Genomic DNA, 21,257 nt, shown 5'->3' on the forward strand with positions numbered 1-21,257 from the left:
AAAACACTGGAAACGTTTTAACGGGAAAAGCAGAGGCTGTTTATCTGAGCTGCTGCAGCCAGGGAGCCGTGCCCAGCTGGCTGGGCCGCGACTCGGGCAGCAGGAGAGTGGGTGGCTTTGAGCTTTTATTATGTGTATGTGGCTTAATTGTTACTATAAACATATAACACTATGCCCATGTGAGGGCCTATAACATACTTATTATATCATGTGTGTGTTAGCATGTTAAAATATTTTCTGTGTATAGAAGGCTTCTTTATAGGAAAAAGAGTGCCTCTGGTGTCCTGATGGGGGCTGCGGGGCTGGGGAAGCTGGACGGACAACAAGACGCAGGCACCCCTGCGATGGCTGGGACACGTCCGGTTTTGTCCAGTTAGTCCTCAGTCAGAAGCGAGGACAAAGACCATGGAAGCCATGGGTTATTGATCAAGCCAGGCCATTGCGGGGGATGTCACAGGGCGGTTGTAGGGCTTCCTGGGCTGTCACTAGAGATAGAGGTCTGACTTCCTGCAGGTCTAGCACAGAGGGTTAGGTTTAGGTTAGCATGGAGGGAGCAGGCTGCTTCCTGGGCTGGATCCTGGGATGGTGGCTGGGTGTCCTGGTCTGTTGGCTGCATTCTTGGGTCAGAGTCCCATCTTTATATATGGTTGGTGTAAATTGAGTATCTCACCACAGCCCTGGCCTTAGTGTCTTGTGAATGAGAATGTTCATGAGGCCCCCTTGGGATTTATCCCGTGCATCCCCCCTCCCCCGCCCCAGCACAGATCCCCAGGGCATCCTGCCCGCCTCCGGAGCAGATCCCCAGGGAGTGTCGGTGTGAGGGGGCAGAGCAGAGCAGGGCTGCGCCCTTGACCTTGTGTGAAGTGCTCTACTGCCCCTCTCATGTTCTATTGGAACCAAATACTCGGGCTCTCTGGACAAGCCTCAGAGTTGCCCAATCCTGGGTTTTCTATGCCTGACCCCAGCAGGCTGCATGGTCCGTGTCGGAGTCCATGGGACGACTGGTTTCCCAGCGCAGATGGCGGCTCTCAGAAGGGCCTTTGCCACAAGTGGACTCTCCTGTCAACAGAGTCTGGGCACTTGTATGCTGGGAAGGAGGCCACTGGGCCCTGAAGAATGGTCTTAACTGCTCACAGGCCCTCAGAGGCCAAGAAGGTCACTCACCGCCCCTAGTTTCCTCCTTATTGTACCTTTCCTAATAATTGAAACCTTTTCTTCCTGTTATTTGGCCACCCGGTTTTTCCTTACAGTGCAGGACCCACTGCCCACATTTCTTTCTTTCCATTGGTTGCCGAGTGCTCTTTGTATATGAAGGAGTCCTGCCCTGTGTCACATGTGCTCATGTGCTCTGCCCCGTTTCCATGGGACTTCAGAGCCCCTTGTGGGCGGGCTTCTCCAGCTCTTTACCCTCAGGAGGGGGCTCGGCCCATGCCCACCACTGTGCTTGGCCAGCCGGCCCTCTCCCTGGTGCCTGTGGCTCCTGCCTGCGCGGCTCCCAGCTTTCTTCTCGAGGACGGTGGCGGCCAGCCCCAGACAGCTATCGCTTGTTCATCGGGACGTCCGGGCAGGCTGGCGGGATGGGGCCCGAGGACTGGCCTGTCTGCGTGAGCTCAGTGGGTGGACGGCTGGGTGGTGACTGGGGCCCCAGGAGGCTGATGCCGGCCTCCACCCTGGTGCTTGTGCAGCTGTGTTCCTGCGGCCTCCTGCACTGACCACTGAATGAGCCCCTCAGGGTTTGCCCACGGGGAGTGGGACTGTTGCCTTTACCTTCGTGTGGGGAGGGGCGGTGAGTCTGGGCTGGAGGCCAGTGGCGCAGGCGTGGTGGAGCCTGAACCGGGGTCTCAGTGGGCATTGAAGGACTTGAGGCGGAGCCTGGCTGGACACTTGGGTCCTCGGGGCCCAGAGCGGCCCTCTGCCCCCTTCCTTCTGGCCCCTTGTCCACATCCTCTGGAGTGGGGGAACCTCCTGCTCCCAAGGGACCACAGGCACCTCCCCAAGGTACGCTCAGGTGGCATGGGATTCTTTACTTTAAGGAACTTTAAAAGGAAAAGTAAAGAGAAAGGGGTCGACCTGATTCTGGCAGTGGATCAGCTGGAGGATGGACTTCTGTCCTGCTTCTTTGAAGAAAGAATTTAGGAAAGAGACCAAGATTGTGAAATAGAGACAGTGTTTACTAGAAGGAAGGTAAGAGTGGAAGAGCACGCGGGGAACTTGGAGTGAGTCATGTGCCGTCAGGGTGGCTTAGGTTGCTTACGTGGGGACGGTTTTCCAGGCGGTCTCTGGCCAATCATCGCGGTGTCAGCAGGAGAGTGGCTGCAGCTGCTCAGCCTGGAGCCCATCTACCTCCTACGTCAGGACGAGGGCACGGGGGATGTGGGTGGGTGCTGCAGGGCTGATTTGGCCACACTGTGGACCCCTTGGGAAGCGCCTTCTGCTGTGGGACCCTGCCTCACAGCCTAGGGCCCTGCCTGCAGCCCTGGAAACTCCCCTGGACCTTCCCCAGAAGGTCTTCTCTGCATCCTCATTCTGCACGAACGGTGCCTGGGGGTGGACAGCAGGGAGGGTGGGCAGGGGGCAGGAGCAGGGCATGGGGGGCAGCGCACTTGGCCCTGGGGGCACTGAGGGCGGGACTGAGCCTGGGGAGTGAGCCCGTGGCTCGGCTGGGCTGGACTCAGACGCTGGATCGGGCTGGTTGGGACTCTGAGTCCTAGATCTGGCTCTGGGCTCCAGCGTGGGCTGGGCCACGGGCTCAAGGCCGTCACTGTGTTTCAGGGGTTGTTCAGTCAGAATCGGTGTGGGCCTGAGCCCAGGGGCCTGGGAGAAGCCTGGGGTGGTCAGCACCCACGCCCAGCCCAGGTCTCTCTGTGGAGGGAACAGATGCTCTTCTGGGACTTGCCCCAAAGTGGGGTGGTGTGGGGCTGTGATAGGCGGGCCCCCTGTTGCCTTCGACCTTGGGGCTAGGCTGGAACCTCTGGGCGCCCGTGTGTGTGTGTGTAAGACACAGATGGAGGTGTGTGGTGGTGAGGTGAGGCACTGACAGGTGTGTGCGGAGCTCATGGTCTGGGGGGCTCTAGGGGTCAGGAGGCAGCCGGAGGCTGATCTCAGGCTCACACAGGGGCAGCCCGAGGGGCTCAAGGGCAGGCGTCGGCCACTGGGCTTCGGGGTGCTCGGGGGGCATGGAGAGGGGAGGGATGCCGTGTGGTGTGGCACTGCTGGGGGAGGAGGGTGGGAGCCCTGGGGCCCCGTGTGGGGCAGTTCTCCAGGGGCCCAGAGGCAGCCGTGCCAGGGACGGGGCTCAGCTAGGAGGCCGTGGGGCCGGCCCTCGTGTGACCACCCTGGCGTTCGTGCGGGGCGGGCCGGCTAGCGGCTGCTCGTTGGTCTGGGGGATGGAAGCGAGGGGCAGGGCCCAGGGCTGGGCAGGCGGTGCTGCCCTCAGGCAACTTCAGCCTCTCGGTCACCTGTTTCGGGGGAGGGAAGCGCAGGGTGTGGGCTGACCCCCAGGTCCGTCACCGGGAGCCCCCATGGAGCCCAGCAGGCAGAGGGGGTCCTGTGCCGGCGTGCCCAGCGAGCCTGGCAGGGTCCCCGAGGGCCAGGTGTTCTCCCGGACACTGCTGTGCACCCCTCGGCCATCCTGTTTGCCGCCCCTCCCGGCCTCCCCGTTTGGTGCAGGGACCGCTGAGCGATGCAGTCCCTTCCTTGCATACCATTCTCTCTGTCTCTGCCTCTGTCTGTCTCTGTCCCCCCACAGGAAGCTGCACCGGCACATCGGATGGCCTTGGGGTGCAGCGTCCCTGCTGACCAGACTCCGGCTGCCGGTCTGGGGGGCTGTCCTGCTAGTCCCCTCGCCCTGAAAGGCTGCAACAAACACAAGCGTGGCTTCCAGCAGCCCAAGGCCGCGTCCCCGAGATGAGCCAGCCCTCCTGAAACGCCGGCCTGAGGGAGCCCAGCACGGCCAGCACCCGACCCGGACCCTGGCCCACTTTTTTGGAGCTTTTACTGAGAAGGGCCGACAGCTGTGGATCCTGACTCTGCCCTCTGGGGAGGGTTGTGTCTCCTCTGAGGTGGAATCACCAGGGGGATGGGTCCCTGGTCTCCGTGAGGGCGGAGTCCTGACCCATCCCTGCATCCTTGCCGGCCGGCGGGCACAGCGGCCTCATCGCCTCTGCACGGCCACCCTTCCTGGTCCCTCACCAGAGCCCCTGGAGCCCCACTCCTGCTTCTCCTGTGACACACTGGTCACCTCTGTGCAGCCAGCTGAGCTCAGTGCCACCCGACCCCCTCCCCTCCTGCGGTCCTTCTCACTGCCGTCTGTCCTGAGCGGTGAGCCAGGTCTGGCTCTGCTCCCCTTTGGCAGCCCCTCCCCACCGCTGCCCCTCCTGGCCTGGCGTCCCCCCGGCCCTCCTTTCTCGCACCCAGCTCGGCTGTTTTGGGCTGAATTGTGTCCCCAAATTCCAGCTTTGAGGACCGGACCCCCAGGACCTCAGAATGTAACTGTATTTGGAGATGGGGTCTGTAAAGATGTGGTGATGTAAACTGGGGTCTCTAGGGTGGGTCCTAATCCAGTCTGACTGGCGTCCTTAAAAGAGGAGGACATTAGGACGGAGAGACGCACAGAGGGACGACCACGTGAGGACACGGAGAAGACGGCGTCTACACGGCACGGCACGGAGACAGGCCTTGGGAGAAGCCAGCCCTGCACCTCCAGGATCTGGGATTCCAGCCTCCAGGGTGTCAGACAGTGATGTCTGTTGTCAAAGACCCCCTGTGGTGTCTGTTACAGCCTCCTGTGCAGACACACCCAACACGTGCGACTTCCCCGTGGCTCCCCCAGGCCCCTGGCTCGCCCCTGCACCCACGGGCCAGGTGGGAACCCCAGCTTGGGTGGTGGCATGGGGGAGACTGGCTGTGGATTTCACGAGGGTAGGCGGCGTGTTAACCTAGGGAGACTTCTCAGCGAGCTAGGCGATTGTAAAGAACGCTTTATTGTCATTAAGAAAATGAAGACACAGCGAAGAGCATCAGTGGGCCCCACGTTCAGGAAGGAGAAAAGCCTCCCGAGCTGCGATCACGTGGCCCTTCTTTCCAGTCCGGGAGCAGCTCCACCACATGCGCATGCTGACTGCGCTTTTCCGCAGAGACCGGAGAGCTGGTACCGGGCCCTGAGGCGGGGGCCCGGCGTCCGAGGCTGGCCCTACGCGGGTCGCGTCTCTCACCCCCACCCCGGTGCAGGCGGAGCTCCTGCTGTACGTGCCTCAGGCCTTTGGCTGCAGGATGGGCTGGCATGCCTTCTGCCCTCTTTTCCGGGAGCCCCTCCAGCTCAGCCCGCGGGGCACCAGGTCAACAGCGTGCTCCCCCGGAGGCCGGTCTGGCTGGACCTCGTCGCCTCCCGCGCTGGGGCTCCTGCAGCGGCCTCGGGCCCAGGCCCTGTTCTGAGCAGCGTCCTCGGTGGAGGTGACCTGAGGGACTGTTAGCGGCACCTGCAGAAGCTCTCCTGCTGGCAGAGGCGGGCGGCTCCCCTCCAGCATCTGGCACAGGCCCTCCTCCCGGGGACCCTGCGTCTGGAGCCCGGCCGGGACAAGATGCAGGGGCCAGGCCCTGTGCAGAGGCCCGGACGCCGGCCTCCTCCTGTTCGAGGGGGACCCCCCACGCTGACCCGGGCGTTCCCGGTGGTCCCTGGGGCCCCGGAGGTGTCCTGCGGGGACATCAGCTCAGGTTGGGCATCACCTGCGGTCCCCTCGGGTCTGTGAGTGGGGTGGGGGCAGGTTGTGGTGGCCACGAGGCCAGAGGCCAGGGATGCAGGTGAGGGTGCTCAGAGGCTGGCGAGGTCAGCGGGCGGAGGAGAGGCCTGGCGCAGGCTGAGCGGCACAGGGGGATAGATGTGGTCCTATAGGTCAGGGGCAGCCCAGGACGCAGCCCGTAGTGAGCGCTAGGCACCCTGCCCGATCATGTTCCTGTAGTCGGGGACAATCGTCCGCTTCAGCTCCACCACCGACGAGAAGATCCACTTCACCTGAGGGGCGGCTAGGGTGAGCGCAGGCTGGAAACCACCCGGGCCGCCCCCCGCCCTGTCCCCATTCCCCGGGCCGACAGACAGCGAGGAGTTCTGGGGGGACAGGAGGCCATGATGGGGACAGTGTGGGAGAGTGAGGGACAGGGAGGGACAGGGAGGGGACAGTGGGCGACATTGAGGGACAGTGCGGGACAGTGCAGGACAGTGCAGGACAGTGAGGGACCGTGAGGGACAGTGAGGGCCTGTGAGGGACAGTGAGGGCCCATGACGGACAGTGAGGGACTGTGAGGGGACAGTGAGGGACAGTGAGGGACAGAGTGGGACAGTGAGGGACAGTGAGGGGCCTGTGAGGGGCAGTGAGGGACGGTGAGGGACTGTGAGGAGACAGTGAGGGACAGTGAGGCACAGTGTGGGCCCGTGATGGACAGTGAGGGACAGTGAGGGACAGTGTGGGACAGTGAGGGACTGTGAGGTGACATGGAGGGACAGTGAGGGCCCGTGAGGGGCAGTGAAGGATGGTGAGGGACTGTGAGGGGACAGTGAGGGACAGTGAGGGAGTGTGAGGGGACAGTGAGGGACAGTGAGGGCCCGTGAGGGACAGTGAGGGACAGTGAGGGCCCATGACGGACAGTGAGGGCCTGTGAGGGACTGTGAGGGGACAGTGAGGGGACTTGAGGGACAGTGAGGGACAGTGAGGGCCCACTAGGGACAGTGAGGGACAGTGAGGGACTGTGAGGGGACAGTGAGGGGACTTGAGGGACAGTGAGGGACAGTGAGGGACAGTGAGGGACAGTGAGGGACTGTGAGGGGACAGTGAGGGACGGTGAGGGACAGTGAGGGATGGTGAGGGACTGTGAGGGGACAGTGAGGGACAGTGAGGGCCCTTGAGGGACAGTGATGGACAGTGAGGGCCCATGACGGACAGTGAGGGCCTGTGAGGGGACAATGAGGGACCGTGAGGGCCCACTAGGGACAGTGAGGGACAGTGAGGGAGTGTGAGGGGACAGTGAGGGACAGTGAGGGCCCGTGAGGGACAGTGAGGGACAGTGAGGGCCCATGACGGACAGTGAGGGCCTGTGAGGGACTGTGAGGGGACAGTGAGGGGACTTGAGGGACAGTGAGGGACAGTGAGGGCCCACTAGGGACAGTGAGGGACAGTGAGGGACAGTGAGGGACAGTGAGGGACTGTGAGGGGACAGTGAGGGACGGTGAGGGACAGTGAGGGATGGTGAGGGACTGTGAGGGGACAGTGAGGGACAGTGAGGGCCCTTGAGGGACAGTGAGGGACAGTGAGGGCCCATGACGGACAGTGAGGGCCTGTGAGGGGACAATGAGGGACCGTGAGGGCCCACTAGGGACAGTGAGGGACAGTGAGGGACTGTGAGGGGACAGTGAGGGGACTTGAGGGACAGTGAGGGACAGTGAGGGCCCACTAGGGACAGTGAGGGACAGTGAGGGACAGTGAGGGACAGTGAGGGACAGTGAGGGCCCACTAGGGACAGTGAGGGACAGTGAGGGACTGTGAGGGGACAGTGAGGGACAGTGAGGGCCCTTGAGGGACAGTGAGGGACAGTGAGGGGATAGTGAGGGATTGTGAGGGTCTGTGAGGGGACAGTGAGGGGACTTGAGGGACAGTGAGGGGCCGGGGGCCAGGAGGAGACACAGTGGGGACAGCGAGGGCGCCGCGGGGCCGGCCCGCCCACCTTGAAGAGCGTCACGGTGGCGCTGTAGCACACGCTGAGCAGGAAGAGGGTGATGAAGATGGAGATGGTCGTCCACAGCCCGTCCAGCTCCCCGTCTTGGGCGTCAGCACAGGCCTCCTCCTCTAGCAGCAGGTCTGCAGAGGGAGGGCGGGGTCAGTGCTGTGCCTGCCCCCGGGGGCGGGGCTGGGCTCGTGGGGCCTCGCCGCGCGGCTCCCAGTGTGGCGCGGTGGTGGCGGGATGCCCCGGGTGGGCCGGGCCAGAGGCACCTGAGGACAGCCGCTGAGCACCGGCCCCAGCCCCCCATTCCTCCAGCCTGGGCCCCCGTCTCGGCCTGGCCAGTGGGTCCTGCTCCCTCCCCTGTGCTGTGCGCTGAGCTGGGGCGCTTGCGGGGAGGGTGCCTGGACCCCCCGCAGGACAGTGGCTCAGGCCCTGGCCGCCTCTCCCGCTGGGGGCCAGACCCGGAGGGCGGGAGTGTCAGCAGAGCACGTGGGCTGTGGGCCCAGGGAAGGGGCAGCACAGTGCTGGTCTCTGTCCCATGGGAGCTGGAGGGTGGGGACCAGCCTGGGGTCTACGGTGAGGGCTCGTGAGACCCAGCTCTGTGGTCGGGTGTGCGTCTGTGCGGCTGCCCTGTGGGAGGGCCCGTGTGCAAGGCCCGCGTGTGTGCACGCGTGTGGGTGTTGTGGAGGGTGCACTGCACACGTGTGTACGTGGGCAGGTGAGTGCATGTGGATGAAGGCGGTGGTGTGCCGGCTGGTGTGGCTCAGTGGGGGGCTTGTTTTCAATGGCTCTGGGCTCAGTGTCCATGGGTGCGTATGGAGGGTCCCTCCCTGGGCACTCAGGGCTGCTTGCCTCTGCCCCTTGTGGGCACAGGGATGAGTGTCCCCACGAGTGCACTGGTGGCAGGGACAAGCAGGGCAGAGCCACCTGGCCTGAGGGGGGGTCCTGATATCCTGTGCCCGACAGTGCAGCAGGGCCGTCCCCCAACCCTGGGTCGCATGTGGTCCCCGTGAGGGCAGAGAGCCGGCACGTGGACTCTGGAGCCGGGGACAGGAATGTAGGGACGAGGACGGCCAGTGTCCCACTGCTTGGGCTGGAACAGGGGTGGGAAGAAGTGGGTACTCATTCTCCTGAGGGTCTCTGGTGGGCTTCTCCCATTCCGGGCACACACTCCAGCCCCAGCAGCTGCCGGGTGGAGGGCGGCCGGAGCAGCTGTCCCCTCCGGGAGAGGCCCTCCCCGGCCTCGGGCAGCCCCCAAGCGGCCTGCGCAGACCCGCACACTCTGGGTCCGGCCCTGAAGGGGGTCAGCTCTCCCGCACTGGTGGTGACAAACTGTGAGCCAGAGCCGGGTCCGCCCCTGCCCCATGCAGGCCCGGCGTGCCCCAGGGCTCTGCTCGGAAAGAACCATGACAGCATTGCGGGGTCCCAGGGCGGCGCTGGGTGCTTTATTTCATGGCGCCCGGGAGGAATGTACACAGGGCTGGGGCTCAGGCGTCCTCGCTGGACCCTGAGAGCCCACGGGGCGGAAGGGCTCGCTGGGGCAGCACTGCCGTGCGGCTCATTTACCCGAAGACTGGGTGATGGACTTCTGTGCGTTGTGATTGTGTAGAGCCTCGTGCAAAACCACACACGTGTAGGTGTCTCCCCGCTGCCAGCTCTTCTTGTCCACCCTGAGCTTGCTGTACAGGAAGAAGGACCCGTCGGCATCCAGCTGGGGTGGGGTCGTGCCATAGTTGTCCTCTTGCTCCGGCTGCCCGTTTCTCTGCCACTCCACGTCGATGTCGCCCGGGTAGAAGTCGATGACCATGCAGGTTATGCTGACGCTGACTGAGCTCTTGGCCAGCTCTTCCCGTGCTGGGGCCAGTATGTACACCTGCGGCTCCCGGGGCTGCCCTGTGGGGAGAGGTATGGCTGTTAGCACGATGGTCACTGCTCTTGGCCCCCAGGGACCCTCCTGCGCCCGTCTACCTGACCCACCTTTGGCCTTGGAGATGGTCCTCACGATGGGGGCCGGGAGGCCTTTGTTGTTGACCTTGCACTTGAACTCCTTTCCCTTCAGCCAGTCCTGGTGCTGGATGGGCAGGGCGCTGACCACACGGTAGGTGCTGTTGAACTGCTCCTCCCTTGGCTTTGTCTTGGCCGTGTGCACCTCTACATCGTCCACGTACCAGGAGAACTGGACATCGGGCTCCTCGTGGCCCACGTCAACCACAACGCAGGTGACCCTGGGTGTTTGGGATATTGTGAGGGTGTCCCTGGGTGTCGGGGGGAAGATGAAGACGGACGGTCCTCCTGGGAGCTCAGGGGCTAGTCGGGGAGACACGGTAGGGAGTCAGCCCCTGGGTGGACCTCCTCTTGGCCACCCATCCATCCCCCTCCCCCAAGCCCCAAGGCCACGCCTGGGCTAGGTCCACCCCCGAGGTGCGTAGGATGAGGCCGGCTGACTTACGTGGACATTTGGGACACTGTTGGCATTCAGGACACTTGGGGACTTTGGGGCGATTGATCTCTGCAGAGAACAGACTGGAGGTTACCGGGGTTGGGGATGACCCAGGGCTGGGCTTAGGGCAGGGACAGGTTTTGGCAGGTGAGACCTGTGCCCACGTCTGTGGCCCCAGGGACTGGGGGAGGCATCCAGCCTGTGCCCACACTAGATCTGGTGGAAATGCCCAGAGGACCCCCTCCCTGAGCCTGGGAGGCCTTCAGGTGAGGGAGAGAGACAGGCCTCCCGTGACACCCTGGGCGGGATTCACCATCCCTGGTGTGCGGTCCGTTCAGGTGGGAGGCTGACCCTGGGCCTGTCTCGTAGTGGACACCCTCCCTGTGGCCCGTCCTCTCACCGATGCGCTTGTCCACCTTGGTGCTGCTGGCCGGGTGGGCTACGTTGCAGGTGAAGGTCTTGCCGGACGAGGTGCTGGCAGGCACGGTCACAATGCTGCTGAGAGAGTACAGCCCCGAGGACCCTCGGACGGATGGGAAGGTGTGCACGTTGCTGGATTGGGCGCCTGAGTTCCAGGTCACGGTCACTGGCTCAGGGACGTAGCTCGAGACCAGGCAGCCCACGACCACTGTGGAGCCAGTTGTGCTCCCACAGCTGGAATCCAGAGGGTAGACTGCTGGGGCCGTGACGGAGGCTGTGAGAGAGGAGGCCGTGTGACTGCCAGGGCCTCACCCCTGCGAGGGTCCGGGCAGGGCATCAGGCGTGCAGGCCTGGGGCACCGTTGAGCCCAGAGACTATGTGCTTCCAGAGAGTCTGAAGACCAGCGGCCCAGCATGGCTGTCTCCCACCCCAGGTCCCTGCGTCTGCAGCTGTGGGCTCCAGGCACAGCTGGGGGCCAGTGCTGGGTGACCACTGAGCCCAGGGTCTAACAGATCCCCGGGGCCCCTACCCTCCTGTGGGTGTCTGGCCTGATCAGGCCCTCGGTCTGAGCCCTGACCAGTGGCTACTGCTCCCTGAGCCCACTGCCCTGCTCTGCTCCTGTGCCCTTGTCCTGGCCTGCTCTTTGCCACCCAGGGCCCCTGTGTTCTGGATCAGCTCTGCCCACTGGCATCCCGGGAGCCTTGCACTGCCCCTGGCCTTCTCCGCCTGCAGGGTGCTAGCACCCCAAGTCCCATTCCCCGGCTGGACCTATCCCCTCTGACCCTGCTCTGTGCAGCCCAGGTATGCAGACCCGTCTGAGCCCCCAAAGAGCCCCTCGTTTCCCCTCTGCCAGGTCCACTGCCCTGTCAACCCCACCTCGCTTCTGCACATTCACCCCTCCTGTCCCAGCTCCTACAGTCTCCTGGAACAGGGTTGGGACCCTGGATACAAGAACTGCGGCCCATTGGGGCCCCTCAGGGTCGACCATGCCCCTTCAGCCCCAGAGACCTGCACTCCCAGGTTCCCTCTCCACCTGGCCTTGCCATCCACAAAGCCCCTCCCAGCAGATCAGGGCTCCCTTTTCCTCCGCCTTTCTTCCTCTAACTCTGGCGCACCTGGGGCAGCCCCTGCCCTCACAGGCCCCCGCTGCCCTGCACAACCCCGCCTGCTCCCCTGAGTTCTTGGAGTAGCCCCCTGCGCCCGGCCTTACCAGCCCCCTGAGCTCCAGCGGAAAGGCTGCTCTCCTTTCTCAGGGCACTCAGGTTCCCCTCATCTAGATGCTCCCTCACCTGCCTCCACCCCTCATCCTGGCCCCTCAGCTGAGCGCGGGCTTCCTGTCCATCGAGTGTCTAGCCTCTGCCCATCTGCGCTCCGGTTCACCATCTCAGGCCTGAGTCGTCCCTGCCCTTGTGCCCCTTCTCTCCTGCCCTGGGCCCTCTGCACACCCCAGGGGGGCCCCCAGCCCGCTCTCCTGTAGGACTCCCTGCTCTGCCCCCACTGCCAGCTGCCCTGCGTCCTGCCCTCCCAGCCCCCTAGGCTCAGGTCTCTGGGCTCAGCTCAGGGATGCTGTATCCTCATGTCATCTGCTCAGCTGGCGTCAGACTGCCTACTGTCCCTGGAGCGCTGGGCCCATAGCACCAACGGTCCCTGCACCCTATGACACTTGCCTACTCACCTGCTCACCCCAGTACCTGGTCTGCTGAGGTCCTGGGCAGGTCCCTGTCCTCCCAAACCCCTGTTCACCTGCACAAGCTCTCCCTGCTCCCCAAAGCTCCCAGGGCAGTCCCAACCCCTCCCAGGCTCCTTTTCACCTGCACAAGGCGTACCTGCTACCCCAAAGCTCCTGGGGCAGCCCCTTACCCTTCCACCCACCATGCTCAGCTGCAGAAACTCTACCTGCTCCCACATGCTCCCAGGCAGCCCCCTGTCCTCCCAGCCCCAGGCTCACCTAAACTAGCTCTACGTGCTCCACTAAAGCTCCCAGGCAGCCCCCTGCCCTTCCAGCCCCAGGCTCACCTACACTAGCTCTACGTGCTCCACTAAAGCTCCCAGGCAGCCCCCTGCCCTTCCAGCCCCAGGCTCACCTACACTAGCTCTACCTGCTCCCACATGCTCCCCGGCAGCCCCCCGTCCTTCCAGCCCCAGGCTCACCTACACTAGCTCTACGTGCTCCCCAAAAGCTCCCAGGCAGGCCCCTTCCCTCTCAGCCCGAGGCTCAGCTACAATAGCTCTACCTGCTCCCCCAAAGCTCTCAGGCAGCCTCCTACCCTCCCAGCCCCAGGCTCATCTACATTAGCTCTCCCTGCTCCCCGAAAGCTCCCAGGCAGCCCCCTTCCCTCCCAGCCCCATGCTCACCTGCAGAAGCTCTACCTGTTCCGCCAAAGCTCCAGGGCAGCCCCCTGCCCTCCCATCCCCAGGCTCACATGCATTAGCTCTAACTGCTCTCCCAATGCTACCAGGAAGCCCCCTAACCGTCCCAGCCCTGTGCTCACGTGCAGAAGCTCTACCTGCTCCCCAAAAGTTCCAGGGCAGCCCCCGTCCTCCCAGCCCCAGGCTCACCTGCACTAGCTCTACCTGCTCCCCCAAAGCTCCCAGGCAGGCCCCTGCCCTCCCAACCCCAGGCTCAGCTACAGTAGCGATACCTGCTCCCCAAAAGCTCCCCGGCAGCCCTCTGCCCTCCTAGCCCCAGGCTCACCTACACTAGCTCTACCTGCTCCCCCAAAGCTCCCAGGCATCCCCTGCCCTCCCTGCCCCAGGCTCACCTACACTAGCTCTACCTGCTCCCCCAAAGCTCCGAGGCATCCCCTGCCCGCCCAGCCCCAGGCTCACCTACATTAGCTCTACCTGCTCCCCCAAAGCTCCCAGGCATCCCCCTGTCCTCCCAGCCCCAGGTCACCTACACTAGCTCTACCTGCTCCCCCAAAGCTCCCCGGCAGCCCCCTGCCCTCCGAGGCCCAGGTTCACCTACACTAGCTTTACCTGCCCCCCCAAATCTCCCAGGAAGTCCCCTGCCCTCCCAGCCCCAGGTTGACCTACACTAGCTCTACCTGCTTCCCAAAAGCTCACAGGCAGCCCCCTCCCCTCCCAGACCCAGGCTCAGCTACACTAGCTCTACCTGCTCCACTAAAGCTCCCAGGCATCCCCTGCCCTCCAGGCCCAGGTCACCTACACTAGCTCTACCTGCTCCCCCAAAGCTCCCGGGCAGCCTCCTGCCCTCCCAGCCCCAGGTTCACCTACACTAGCTTTACCTGCCCCCCCAAATCTCCCAGGAAGTCCCCTGCCCTCCCAGCCCCAGGTTGACCTACACTAGCTCTACCTGCTCCCCAAAAGCTCACAGGCAGCCCCCTCCCCTCCCAGACCCAGGCTCAGCTACACTAGCTCTACCTGCTCCACTAAAGCTCCCAGGCATCCCCTGCCCTCCCAGCCCAGGTCACCGACACTAGCTCTACCTGCTCCCCCAAAGCTCCCGGGCAGCCTCCTGCCCTCCCAGCCCCAGGTTCACCTACACTAGCTTTACCTGCCCCCCCAAATCTCCCAGGAAGTCCCCTGCCCTCCCAGCCCCAGGTTGACCTACACTAGCTCTACCTGCTCCCCTAAAGCTCCCCGGCAGGCCCCTGCCCTCCCAGCCCCAGACTCACCTGCACTAGCTCTACCTGCTCCCCCAAAGCTCCCAGGCAGCCCCCTGCCCTCCCAGCCCCAGGTTCACCTACACTAGCTCTACCTGCTCCACTAAAGTTCGCAGGCAGCCCTGTGCCCTCCCAGGCCCAGGTTCACCTACGCTAGCTCTACCTGCTCCCCCAAAGCTCCCAGGCAGCCCCCTGCCCTCCCAGCCCCAGGTTCACCTACACTAGCTCTACCTGCTCCCCCAAAGCTCCCAGGCAGCCCCCTGCCCTCCCAGGCCTAGGTTCACCTACACTAGCTCTACCTGCTCCACTAAAGCTCCCAGGCAGCCCCCTGCCCTCCCAGCCCCAGGCTTAAGTGCATTAGCTCTAACTGCTCCTGCAATGCTACTAGGAAGCCCCCTACCCTCCCAGCCCCGTGCTCACCTGCAGAAGCTCTACCTGCTCCCCAAAAGTTCTAGGGCAGCCCCCGGCCCACCCAGCCCCAGGCTCACCTACATTAGCTCTACATGCTCCCCCAAAGCCCCTAGGCAGCCCCCAGCCCTCCTAGCCCCAGGCTCAGCTACACTAGCTATACCTGCTCCCCAAAAGCTCAAAGTCAGCCCCCTGCCCTCCCAGCCCCAGGCTCACCTACACTAGCTCTATGTGCTCCCTCAAAGCTCTCAGACAGGCCCCTGCCCTCCTAGCCCCAGGCTCAGCTACACTAGCTATACCTGCTCCTCCAAAGCTCCCCGGCAGCCCCCTGCTCTCCTAGCCCCAGCTCACCTACACTAGCTCTACCTGCTCCTCCAAAGCTCCCCGGCAGCCCCCTGCTCTCCCAGCCCCAGGTCACCTATACTAGCTCTATCTGCTCCCCCAAAGCTCCCGGGCAGCCCCCTGCCCTCCCAGCCCCAGGTCACCTACACTAGCTCTACCTGCTCCCCCAAAGCTCCCAGGCAGCCCCCTGCCCTCCCAGCCCCAGGTTCACCTACACTAGCTCTACCTGCTCCACTAAAGTTCACAGGCAGCCCCGTGCCCTCCCGGGCCCAGGTTCACCTACACTAGCTTTACCTGCCCCCCAAAATCTCCCAGGAAGTCCCCTGCCCTCCCAGCCCCAGGTTGACCTACACTAGCTCTACCTGCTCCCCCAAACCTCCCGGCAGGCCCCTGCCCTCCCAGCCCCAGACTCACCTGCACTAGCTCTACCTGCTCCCCCAAAGCTCCCAGGCATCCCCTGCCTTCCCAGCCCCAGGCTCACCTACACTAGCTCTACCTGCTCCCCCAAAGCTCCCAGGCATCCCCTGCCCTCCCAGCCCCAGGCTCACCTACACTAGCTCTACCTGCTCCCCCAAAGCTCCCAGGCATCCCCTGCCCTCCCAGCCCCAGGCTCACCTACACTAGCTCTACCTGCTCCCCCAAAGCTCCCAGGCATCCCCTGCCCTCCCAGCCCCAGGCTCACCTACACTAGCTCTACCTGTTCCCCCAAAGCTCCCAGGCATCCCCTGCCCTCCCAGCCCCAGGTCACCTACACTAGCTCTACCTGCTCCCCCAAAGCTCCCAGGCATCCCCTGCCCTCCCAGCCCCAGGCTCACCTACACTAGCTCTACCTGCTCCCCCAAAGCTCCCCGGCAGCCCCCTGCCCTCCCAGGCCCAGGTTCACCTACACTAGCTCTACCTGCTCCACTAAAGCTCCCAGGCAGCCCCCTGCCCTCCCAGGCCCAGGCTCACCTACACTAGCTCTACCTGCTCCCCCAAAGCTCCCATGCAGCCCCCTGCCCTCCCTGCCCCAGGTTCACCTACACTAGCTCTACCTGCTCCCCCAAAGCTCCCAGGCAGCCCCCTGCCCTCCCAGCCCCCTGCTCACCTGCTGCCTCCCTGCCACTTGTCCCTGGAGCTCTGGCCCTCAGCACCCCTGCCCCTCTGGCCCACCCCTGAGCCCTCACCCTAGTGCAGCTTCCCTCCTGCCTCCTTTCGTTCCCGGGGCTGAGCTCTGTTCCCTGGAGTCGCTAGGTGCCCACCCTGTCTCCGACCCCTCTCCCCTGGCAGAGCCCCTGTCGCACCGTGGGCCCCTCTCAGAGGAGCTCCTGGCCTTCCGAGCTTCACCCTCTTTCTCCCACCACCCCGGCATCCTGCTCTGGTCGCTTCTCCCTCCAGTTGCCGGGTCACCTGCCCTCTGCCTCCCCGCTCCCGGCCCCCCAGGCCTTGCTCCCGGCCCTCAGGCCCTGGCTCCCCCCGCCCCTTGTGTAGCCTGTTCAGCTGCGTGCTCAGCCCCTCCCCTGTGCGGCCAGCTCGGGGCACACAGGAGCCCAGGCCAGCCCTGCCTGCTGTGCTCCCGCCGCTCCCGCTGTCCTGGGCCCCGGCCCCAGCCCAGAGCCCACCGCCACCCCGCCTGCCACTGCCCTGGGACTCAAGCCGGCCCCACTGTCCTGGACCGGACCCTCAGCCCCCTGCCATGGGGGGGGCCTTTCCTTCCCCTGTGCTAGCCAGGATCCTCCCTCTGTCCTCGCTCAGACCCACCTGTCCATCCTGACCTCGTCCTCAGCCCCAGCCCAGCCCTGTGCCTGCAGCACATCTGGCTGAGCGAAGCCCTGAGGCTCCCGTCCCCCAGCCCATCACGGTCCTTGAAGGCCAAGCAGCCCCACCGAGCTCTGCCGCCCCTGGGTTTTCAGTCCTGTTGTTGTGGACACGCCCCTGCCTGGGCTCCCTAGTCCCTGCCCTGGGCAGCACATGAGCCCTGGGCAGCCCGCCTTCCACCTGCCCGCTGGGCTGCTCCCGCCGCTGTGTGGGTCCCCGAGGCCAGTCTTCCCTCTGTAGCTCCATTCCACTGCCTGCCCTGGTCCTCTCAGACCCCACTCACCAAGGCTTGGGGTGCTGGCCTCGCTCCCCTGCAGCCCAGGGCTCCACGCCCCCTCCCTGCTCTGGCCCCAGGCACATGTGGCTCTTCAGGGCTGTGCTCTGTGTCTGCAGCCCTGCTTCCTAGGACTAGTAACCAGTTCCTTGAAGTGTGAACTCCTTGTCCACAACCCTGCAAACACTAAGAACAGGACTGAAACCTAGCGGCATGGCTTGCTTCCTGAAGTTCCCTTTTCTTTTGGGTGTTTTCTGTCTCAGAAGGCCTGGGGAAGTCCAGATGCCGCAGAGATGCATTATTTTGGTGTTTGTGGTGTGGTGAGTGGGGCCCAGGGACCCAGGGGACAGAGTGGGAACCCCGGCCATCACGGCTCCACCCTCCTGAGGGAATATGCCTGCTCGGCCCACAGCACCCTGGGTAATAGGTCCCTCGCCTGAGCCCTCTGGGCCTCTGAACTCTGATGGGCACCACTGCCACCTCCCCCAGCACAGATCCCCAGGACATCCTGCCCACCTCCGGAGCAGATCCCCAGGGAGTGTCGGTGTGAGGGGGCAGAGCAGAGCAGGGCTGCGCCCTTGACCTTGTGTGAAGTGCTCTACTGCCCCTCTCATGTTCTATTGGAACCAAATACTCGGGCTCTCTGGACAAGCCTCAGAGTTGCCCAATCCTGGGTTTTCTATGCCCGACCCCATCAGCCTGCATGGTCCGTGTTGGAGTCTGTGGGATGCCTGGTCTCCCAGTGCAGATGGTGGCTCTCAGAAGGGCCTTCGCCACAAGTGGACTCTCCTTTCAACAGAGTCTGGGCACTTGTATGCTGGGAAGGAGGCCACTGGGCCCTGAAGAATGGTCTTAACTGCTCACAGGCCCTCAGAGGCCAAGAAGGTCACTCACCGCCCCTAGTTTCCTCCTTATTGTACCTTTCCTAATAATTGAAACCTTTTCTTCCTGTTATTGGCCACCCGGTTTTTCCTTACAGTGCAGGACCCACTGCCCACATTTCTTTCTTTCCATTGGTTGCCGAGTGCTCTTTGTATATGAAGGAGTCCTGCCCTGTGTCACATGTGCTCATGTGCTCTGCCCCGTTTCCATGGGACTTCAGAGCCCCTTGTGGGCGGGCTTCTCCAGCTCTTTACCCTCAGGAGGGGGCTCGGCCCATGCCCACCACTGTGCTTGGCCAGCCGGCCCTCTCCCTGGTGCCTGTGGCTCCTGCCTGCGCGGCTCCCAGCTTTCTTCTCGAGGACGGTGGCGGCCAGCCCCAGACAGCTATCGCTTGTTCATCGGGACGTCCGGGCAGGCTGGTGGGATGGGGCCCGAGGACTGGCCTGTCTGCATGAGCTCAGTGGGTGGACGGCTGGGTGGTGACTGGGGCCCCAGGAGGCTGATGCCAGCCTCCACCCTGGTGCTTGTGCAGCTGTGTTCCTGCAGCCTCCTGCACTGACCACTGAATGAGCCCCTCAGGGTTTGCCCACGGGGAGTGGGACTGTTGCCTTTACCTTCGTGTGGGGTGGGGCGGTGAGTCTGGGCTGGAGGCCAGTGGCGCAGGCATGGTGGAGCCTGAACCGGGGTCTCAGTGGGCATTGAAGGACTCGAGGCGGAGCCTGGCTGGACACTTGGGTCCTCGGGGCCCAGAGCGGCCCTCTGCCCCCTTCCCTCTGGCCCCTTGTCCATGTCCTCGGGGTGGGGAACCTCCTGCTCCCCAGGTACCACAGGCACCTCCCCAAGGTATGCTCAGGTGGCAAGGGATTCTTTAATGAATTTTACTAGGAAAAGTTAGGAGACAGAGGTTGAACTGATTCCTGTGCTGGGCCCATCTATCTCCTACCTCAAATCGCCCCTGAGATATGTGGACCCAAGAAGTCTTTATTGGCAGGATGTAGGGCGATGGCCCCTCTTCTGTAGCTTCTTCAGGCTGGTATTGGGCTCATGGACCCTACCTAACTGGGGCTACAGAACTCTCGCCCTGCCTTGTTAAGGGGCCCCAGGGTGAGTTCTGCTGCCACCCTGACAGGATCTGTTTCAGGGAGTGGCTGGAATCCCTGCATCCAATCATCTCACATGGAATTGCCTTTTTAAGAGGATAAACAGACATGGGTCAAAGAGGAGAAGAGGAAAGATAGAGGTTCAAGGTCCTATGAGTGGAAGGAACCGAGAGAACAAGGACCAGGTGAGAGCCACCCCTGGGTTGCCTGTTCCCTGAGTTGAGAGGCCTCAGATAAGAAGCCCTGAGTACCTTTTTGGACTTGACCTGTTTGGTTTACCCAAAACCAGCGTTGTTCCTTTAACATGGCGCACATTCCCCCTTGGGCAGCAGCTAGCACGTAGATGGCCTTCTCAGGGGTCACTGTATCTGCAGAGATGTGGTTAGGGATAGGATCTAGCTCCCTCTTTTCATTAGCCTCAGTTAGGGTCAAAATAAGGGGTTGCTTAGGGTCTCCTAATCATAATATGGCCCCAAGGAATCCCAGAAGATCTCTCCCCTGCAGTGGGCTGGGGCTTTCGGGGACAACCAGAAAGGCATGCGAGCTCGAAGGCTGTTGAAGCCGGCAAACGAGAGGCCCAGTGAAGTAACGGGTGAGGGGCTTTCCGCCGACACCAGTTACAGTGCAGCTTTTAGAGGGAAGAGGCCAGTGTGAGAAATCAGGACAGAGTAAGAGGCTCCTGTATGGACTAAGAAGTCAATCTTCCTACCTGCCACGTCAAGGACGCCCGGGGCCCCTCGATGGAGATGGACATCTTGTTGGGGGGAGCCGCCAGAATCCCCGGGCTGACTCAGTCGTCCAGCATGGCCGTCCCAGGAGCAGGAACCCCCCTTCCCCTTCGGGACCGAGGGCAGTCCCACTCTGATGACCCGTCTGCTTGCAGACTGGGCATGGCCTGGGGGGTTCCTTCTGGCATTCATGGGCCCAATGGCCAGTCGGCTTGCATTTGAAGCATTCCCCTTTTCTGATCTTACTTCCGGACTGATGGTTGAACTTTCTTGTGTCCTTTGGGTTCTCCCGAGGTTGCAAAACGTGGCTGACAGCTGGGCTATCCGCTGAGCTTGAGCTCTGACCTGCCTCCACTCATGCTGAGTTCTTTCTCCCCCCTCCGGTTGATCTTGATTATTAAATACCTGCAAGACCACCTCTGCGAGCTGGTGCATAGGGGTTTGTGGGCCTAACTGTGACTTTTGGGGTTTTGCCTAATATCAGGGGCAGGCTGGCTGATGAAATGTTGTCCCAGCAGGGATTGCCCCTCAGGAGTGAAGGGGCCTCTGTTAGTAAACTTTCTAAACGCCTCCACAAGGTCACTTCCTTGACCTTTTCATGGCTGACTGGCTTCCTAAAGTACTTTCTCTTTCCTTCTAATAGGCATTGGACCATCGTGACCTGACAGGTCACCCAGAGGGAGCGGCCAGAAGTTTAAGAACGCATGCGCGCGCGCACACACGGAGCTCAGGGTATGTCCCGGCAGGAAGGTTGGCGCTGTTCTGGACAAGTGACAAGACAGAGGAAGGGGACTTTGAGCTCCTGGGCCCGGGTACGTGGGAAGGCAGATGCGGGTGTGGGGAGGCATGAGTCGGGCTTAACCTGAACACCCTCCAGTGGTGACGGGCTGATAAGGGCCTGCTGCGCCCTGAGGAATCGCCCTGCCCTTCCCGGTGGAAGGTGGGAGGCGAGGGTTTTTCTTGTGTTTGTTTTTTAACTTGCCCATGGCTCAAAATAATTCTTACCTCAGAGGAGCACATCTGGGGCTCCCCACGTTCGGCCCACACCCGTGTCAGCAAGCACTCCCCCCACTGCGTCCTTCTCGACTGCTCTCAATCCACTAAGCGTGGGTGGGCGCCGGCTCCTGGGGCTCCCGCTGGGCTGCACCCAGAGTCTTGAGAATCAGAAAACCCCGTCCCCGCCCCATCCCTGTAGAGTTTGACGACCAGGGTGCCGTTAGCACCCCCTTGGGCCGGCCCCTCCGCCCGTCACGTAGATGCGGCGGAGGCAGAGTTAGGCCTGGTTCCCCGACCCCCGCTGCACCCCGCCTCCCACGATGGGGCAGCGGCCCCCGCGGCAGAGTCCACCCTGGGCTGAGACCCGCCAGGACACGCAAGCAGGCTGCTTGGTGGGCGATGGCAGCCGCACGGTGGGTGGGCTCTGTCCTGGAGCAGCGAGGCTGCTGAGTCCGCGGTGGGACCCGTAGACATGCAGGCGCAAGCAGGGCGGTTGCGCACTTACAGAAGGAGACTCGGAGCCCTTGTGTTCTT

General features: G+C 63.1%; 1 gene segment (V, D, J or C); it reads right to left on the minus strand.

Annotated features, from left to right (window-relative positions):
• Positions 1-4,962: 4,962 nt before the first annotated feature.
• Positions 4,963-21,257, minus strand: part of LOC116748808 — a 136,166-nt gene continuing 119,871 nt past the window's right edge. Inside the window, 6 exon segments of the C gene segment in view lie at positions 4,963-6,010; positions 7,714-7,847; positions 9,277-9,603; positions 9,688-10,017; positions 10,160-10,219; positions 10,551-10,844. Of these exon segments, the coding sequence occupies positions 5,927-6,010; positions 7,714-7,847; positions 9,277-9,603; positions 9,688-10,017; positions 10,160-10,219; positions 10,551-10,844 (1,229 nt within the window).

Source organism: Phocoena sinus, chromosome 2 (assembly GCF_008692025.1).
Source record: "Phocoena sinus isolate mPhoSin1 chromosome 2, mPhoSin1.pri, whole genome shotgun sequence".
Lineage (NCBI taxonomy): Eukaryota > Metazoa > Chordata > Mammalia > Artiodactyla > Phocoenidae > Phocoena > Phocoena sinus.